This window comes from Saccoglossus kowalevskii, chromosome 7 (assembly GCF_978046115.1).
Source record: "Saccoglossus kowalevskii chromosome 7, keSacKowa6.1, whole genome shotgun sequence".
In the NCBI taxonomy this organism is placed as follows: domain Eukaryota; kingdom Metazoa; phylum Hemichordata; class Enteropneusta; family Harrimaniidae; genus Saccoglossus; species Saccoglossus kowalevskii.
The window spans coordinates 37,327,101-37,334,653 of record NC_140647.1 but is presented as its reverse complement, the minus strand read 5'-3'; the positions used below and the strand labels follow the sequence as shown (position 1 = coordinate 37,334,653).

General features: G+C 33.7%; 1 protein-coding gene across 2 annotated transcripts in view; it reads right to left on the bottom strand.

Moving 5' to 3' along the window:
• Positions 1–2,452: 2,452 nt before the first annotated feature.
• The window catches only part of LOC100366697 (carbohydrate sulfotransferase 8-like), a 35,937-nt gene continuing 30,836 nt past the window's right edge, over positions 2,453–7,553 (bottom strand). For both annotated transcript variants that reach the window (XM_078006346.2, XM_002731700.4), the window contains one exon: positions 2,453–4,709. In XM_078006346.2, coding sequence (XP_077862472.1) covers positions 3,825–4,709 — 885 coding nt within the window. In that variant the 3' untranslated portion in view covers positions 2,453–3,824. The remainder of the gene's footprint in view (positions 4,710–7,553) is intronic.

Below are 7,553 nucleotides of genomic sequence, written 5' to 3'. Positions count from 1 at the left end.
AACTATTTCCTCATTACATTGACGATTATTACCTAGAAAACGATTTCCCCATTTCATTGACGATTAATTATTACCTAGAAAACGGTTTTCTCATTTCATTGACGATTATTACATAGAAAACGATTTCATTGACGATTATTACATAGAAAACGATTTCCTCATTTCATTGACAATTATTACATAGAAAACGATATCCTCATTTCATTGACAATTATTACATAGAAAACGATTTCCTCATTTCATTGACGATTATTGCATAGAAAACGATTTCCTCATTTAATTGATGATTATTACCTAGAAAACGATTTCCTCATTTCATTGACAATTAATTATTACATAGAAAACGATTTCCTCATTTCATTGACGATTATTACCTAGAAAACGATTTCCTCATTTCATTGACGATTATTACATAGAAAACGATTTCCTCATTTCATTGACAATTATTACATAGAAAACGATTTCCTCATTTCATTGACAATTAATAGAAAACGATTTCCTCATTTCATTGACGATTATTACCTAGAAAACGATTTCCCCATTTCATTGATAATTAATTATTACATTGGAAACGATTTCCCCCATTTCATTGACGATTATTACATAGAAAACGATTTCCTCATTTCATTGACGATTAATTATCACATAAGAAACAATTTCCTCATTTCATTGACGATTATTACATAGAAAACGATTTCCTCATTTCATTGACGATCATTACATAGAAAACGATTTCCCCATTTCATTGACAATTATTGCATAGAAAACGATTTCCTCATTTCATTGACGATTAATTATTACATAGGAAACAATTTCCTCATCTCATTGACGATTATTACATAGAAAACGATTTCCCCATTTCATTGACAATTATTACATAGAAAACGATTTCCTCATTTCATTGACAATTATTACCTAGAAAACGATTTCCTCATTTTATTGACGATTATTACCTAGAAAACGATTTCCTCATTTCATTGACGATTAATTATTACCTAGAAAAAACGATTTCCCGATTTCATTGACGATTATTACATAGAAAACGATTTCCTCGTTTCATTGACAATTAATTATTACCCAGAAAACGATTTCCCCCATTTTATTGACGATTATTACCTAGAAAACGATTTCCTCATTTTATTGACGATTATTACCTAAAAAACGATTTCCTCATTTCATTGACAATTAATTATTACCCGGAAAACGATTTCCCCATTTTATTGACGATTATTACATAGAAAAACGATTTCCCCATTTCATTGACGATTATTACATAGAAAACGATTTCCTCGTTTCATTGACAATTATTAACCAGAAAACGATTTCCCCCATTTTATTGATTATTACCTAGAAAACGATTTCCTCATTTTATTGACGATTATTACCTAAAAAAACGATTTCCTCATTTCATTGACAATTAATTATTACCCAGAAAATGATTTCCCCATTACATTGACGATTATTACATAGAAAAAAAAACGATTTCCCCATTTCATTGATGATTATTACATGTACCTAGAAAACAATGTTGGTTTCTTGATGATATTTAAAATTCCCCGTAGTTCGGGCAGCTATTGGTTCACCGGGGTTTGTTGATGGGGAAACGCAAAGACGATAAATAAAACTTGATTTTCACATAATTCATAACCTGATGTGATCTACACTATGGAGTATCGAACAACAACTCAATAATGATCAAATAGGATCATGATTTATCGTATAAACTAAGAACCCAGGAAACAACGGTAATTGTTGAATATAAATTTAAAACACTAATACGCATGCGCATTAAATGTTATTGTACGTACTAAAACAAACAGTGCACATGAGTATCAGAGGGTGTCATTGTTTACGAAGACTCAAATGTATGCTACAAGACAGGTTTTTTTTCAGTTCATGGTGAATCACAGTCCAATGCATCTATCAATATACAGTATCAAACAATACAAAAATTATCTGTTCTGCTTATTGCATTTTTAATGTTGAGTGTACATGTCTGTGTGCCTTTCATGACATGGTGAAAACTACGCTAGTTAAAATGATTGCAGTGATTAGTTTGTGAGCCCGGATGCTTTGTTGATCCTTAAAACGCAGTTAGGGCAGGCACTAATCTGAGTCTGTCTTTTTTAAAAACTAAGTCGATTACCGCTATGAACAAGAAACTACGCCAATAAACCTTGCAACTCTAAATACGGGTGTGAATTTGCATCAGCGCTCGTTGTATCTCAGAATTACCCTTAAAATAAAGTTGGTATAGTAGAATAGGAATAACCACCCAGGTGAGTATACCACTCGATTTTGACCAGTTCATTCTATATGCACATTCTCTATCGCTATGTGCATGTCGTGAAACTGATTCAACCTTGTGTATACTTCCTTCTGATGGTGGTTATTTCTTAATTAGCTCACCCATTCCTAAACTGATTGTAAAACAAAACAAAGTGCCACAGTATAATTTTCTTACCAAGTTTTATTGAAATCACCATTTCATTAATGCGAAATCTTTGTACAATTGTATAATTATACACCAACCACCCAACCAACCCGGCAATGATACACTGTTCATTCCACTGATTCACCAACCAATCAATCCGGCAATGATACAAAGTTCATTCCACTCATTCGCATTTTGGGCTGTGCGTAATGACGTGTCATAAAAATGTTCATTTAGTAGCTGTACTGCCCTCTCAAACAGGTTAAATATTATTTACTTTTATTGAAAATATATAGATGTTGTGCTACAGATTATCTCATCTATTTATATTCCTCTTAGCCCCTGACACATAAGGTCATACATATATGTTGTGGCAAATTCACGTGATTTGGGTATTAAAATTTATTTTGATTTGACGCATTACTTTCAAAATCTTGTGTGCTTCATTCATACATTCAAGTGAGGGCGTAACGTGAATTCCACATTAGCAATGCAATATTGAAAAGTTACCGGAAATGTCACGTGGGAATTATAGTCAAAACCTCTTGTAATTAATTCGATAGATGGTAAAACAAAAATAGACATTAGTGTTAAAAGATGTGGTCGTCACGGCGTGTGATAAAGACCCCATGCGACATACACAACGCATGTATTACACGTAATGCTAACACGCGATGTGTGACAGCCTTTATAGAGTGGTATGTTGTATTCAACATCACCAAATGATTTTTACAATAACTTTTAATTGTATCACACGCAATACAACAGTCGCATAAATAGAAAATGATGCATACACATTATGACCATTTAACTATAATCAGCGAAACAATCTGTAATTAGTGACACAATCTGTAATTAGCGAACAAATCTGTGATTAGCGAAACAATCTGTAATTAGTGACACAATCTGTAATTAGCGAAACAATCTGTAATTAGTGACACAATCTGTAATTAGCATAACAATCTGAATTTAGCAAAATCGTAAAATACTAACTGTCTGACATAAATTATTTACTCAGTACTCATAGTTCGTTCCACAATATACAAATAATTTAATATACTGGTCAAGTATACGATGATAGTTTCAAATACTGTGCATGTAGAGAGAGCCCTTGTTTTGATAATTATAAAAGTATATACAATACAGACAACTATTATTTTACGGCAAATGTTTCTCATACGACTAAAAAATAAATATACTGGCAGTTGTGAATATTTCACGACTATTGTCATTTCGCTAATTACCGTTTAATGGTAGTTATGTGTAGGTAGTTTTTTTATTGCGTCAATTTGACAATCAAACTTTAAAAAAAAGCACATAATGTACAAATAAAACTGAAGTCGATATGTAAAATATAAAAGCCTTCCAGTTATTTTCAGCTTGTTTTGTTTCACATCATGTCGTAACCAAACATTTCGAAATCCAGCGAGTAAACTTCTTTTAAATTCTGATACACGGTTGGAGATAGCTGAGACATGTAACTATCGATTGACGTCACTGAAGTATGTGTGTTGTGATTGTTGAGTTTTGTGGTTGGGAAATGTACAATATCGTAAACACCGATTTCATGGAGCACGAAGTTAGTATCGCGATCAAGAGTTTCATATTTGCCAATGATATCATAGTCAATATCACACGGACGGCACAGCCTGTGGTACTGGTCCCAGTGCATATCGATTTGTTTGGTGTTAGCAAATGCCGTAACATAGCCAATGAATTCTTCAAACGTCACTTTCGTTTTCTGCGCGTCAAGTTCGCGAGCACTCATTTCCGGGTGAGCCCACTTTTTAATAGGAACACCAAATGTCTTCATGTACCACCACTCCTCATGGGCGACGCCCATCTCGAATTTATCACGAAATGCGGAGACCAATCTCTCAAAAGGGTGCCTTACAAAGAAGAACTTTTTGTAAGTGTGAATGCGTCTAAGACGTTCGGCTGGAGAAAAGGTTTTTAATGGTTTGTGCTTGGACGTGTAAGCGAGGTAATGATCTTTTCCAACCTGTGACTCGTTTTTGACGTCACCCGCTAAGACCATGAGTACGCGTCTCCAGTTAGAAGTGGCGACTTTGTGGATAGGACAGTAGAGCACTTTGTACTTGTCGTCTACGTATATTGTTGTGGAGGCAGTGACATTTTCCAGATTTACGTGATCCTGGTACAAACTATTCGTTGAACATGTCACTTTCAGTTGGCGTCTTCTTTCTTCAAGTTCATTTTCAAGTGGCATTAGCATATTATGTAATGTTGTCTGTGTGATGTTCGTGTCATTGTCCTGAAAATCAACAAGAAACTCAAAGACATTTATTAAGTAGGCATAATAGGGGATTACGTAACATTATGGTCTTGAGTTTGGAGCACAGCAGTTATTCGGTCGTTTGTGAGAAGCCCTGACACACCTTGGAAAGTTAGACAGTAAGTAGAATGTACTTGAATAGGTGGCACTGATCATTGATCGCTCCTATTGACATGGCCGAAGTAGACCTCCGGTGGGCTGGGGTTGTCAATTGATCTGTATTTTTTGCGGGATGAAGGGGGAGGGCCTGGCGTGCCTCATCGTAAATCTGCACGTGCTGATTTATTTATGAATGACCTACACGTCAATGTTACTATGATAGTCATTTCAGACTGGTTGACTAGACCTTCAGAGAGTGGTCAAATAACTACTTTTATCCAATATATCATGCCGGCTTTCTTTTTCAAACATGAAAAATGTTGCCCAGGAGATCACATTTATTGAGTATCTAGTCAATCAACACAACGATTTTGTAGAAGAGTTTTTTTGCTGTTTTTATTAAAACAAATGGCGCTCATAGTCACGTGACTGTTGGTGATTTTATTGCCTATATCTATTGTACACAAATGGTAGTATACACCATAAACAATTCAAATCGCCTTCTTAAAGTGGCAAAATAACCACATCTCTATAAATCTCAATAAAAGAGTACACGAGATGCATTTTGCAATGCATTGACTCGTGTTGACATACAGGTTATATACGAAAAAAGAATTCATTACTGCTGACAGCTGCAACACGCACAATCGGGTTTTATCGTACATAAAAATGCAAAAATAACAATTGATAACATCATTCAATTATATGGAATGAAGTAAACAAAAGTGAAACAGTCATTCAAATTGTTCCTTAACTGTGAGAACGCAAGGCATAAATGATGAACCGTTTATTTCATATCAGCAATGCTTGGTCCAAAGTGTGTGAATATGACAATGGTTACCTTTGAAATGTATGTAAATAATGAATGTGAATATGACAATGGTTGACATGAAATGTATGTGAATATGACAATGGTTGACTTGAAATGTATGTAAATATGACAATGGTTGACATGAAATGTATGTAAATATGACAATGGTTGACGTGAAATGTATGTGAATATGGCAGTGGTTAACATGAAATGTATGTGAATATGACAATGGTTAACATGAGATGTATGTGAATATGACAATGGTTAACATGAAATGTATGTGAATATGGCAGTGGTTAACATGAAATGTATGTGAATATGACAATGGTTAACATGAAATGTATGTGAATATGACAACGGTTGACATGAAATGTATGTGAATATCACAATGGTTAACATGAAACGTATGTGAATATGACAATGGTTAACATGAAATGTATGTAAATATGACAATGGTGAACATGAAATGTATGTGAATATCACAATCGTTAACATGAAACGTATGTGAATATGACAATAATTGACATGAAATGTATGTAAATATGACAATGGTTGACGTGAAATGTTTGTGAATATGGCAGTGGTTAACATGAAATGTATGTGAATATGACAATGGTTAACATGAGATGTATGTGAATATGGCAACGGTTATCATGAAATGTATGTGAATATGGCAGTGGTTAACATGAAATGTATGTGAATATGACAACGGTTGACATGAAATGTATGCGAATATCGCAATCGTTAACATGAAACATATGTGAATATGACAATGGTTAACATGAAATGTATGTGAATATGACAACGGTTGACATGAAATGTATGTGAATATCACAATCGTTAACATGAAACGTATGTGAATATGACAATGGTTAACATGAAATGTATGTAAATATGACAATGGTGAACATGAAATGTATGTAAATATGACAACAGTTGACATGAAACGTATTCGAATATGACAATGGCTGATATGAAATGTATGTGAATATGACAATGGTTAACATGAAATGTATGTGAATATGACGATGGTGAACATGAATTGTATGTGAATATGATGATGGTGAACATGAAATGTATGTGAATATGATGATGGTGAACATGAAATGTATGTGAATATAACAACAGTTAACATGAATTGTATGTGAATATAACAACGGTTAACATGAGATGTATGTGAATATGACGATGTTGAACAGGAAATGTATGTGAATAGGACAATGGCTGATATGAAATGTATGTGAATATGACAATGGTTAACATGAAATGTATGTGAATATGACAACGGTTAACATAAAATGTATGTGAATACGGTAGTGGTTAACATAAAATGTATGTGAATGTGATGATGGTGAACATGAAATGTATGTGAATATGACAATGGTTAACATGAAATGTATGTGAATATGACAATGGTGAACATGAAATGTATGTGAATATGACAACAGTTGACATGAAACGTATGTGAATATGACAATGGCGGATATGAAATGTATGTGAATATGACAATGGTTAACATGAAATGTATGTGAATATGACGATGGTGAACATGAAATGTATGTGAATATGACAACGGTTAACATGAAATGTATGTGAATATAACAACGGTTAACATGAGATGTATGTGAATATGACGATGGTGAACATGAAATGTATGTGAATAGGACAATGGCTGATATGAAATGTATGTGAATATGACAATGGTTAACATGAAATGTATGTGAGTATGACAACGGTTAACATAAAATGTATGTGAATACGGTAGTGGTTAACATGAAATGTATGTGAATGTGACGATGGTGAACATGAAATGTATGTGAATATGACAATGGTTAACATGAAATGTATGTGAATATGACAATGGTGAACATGAAATGTATGTGAATATGACAACAGTTGACATGAAACGTATG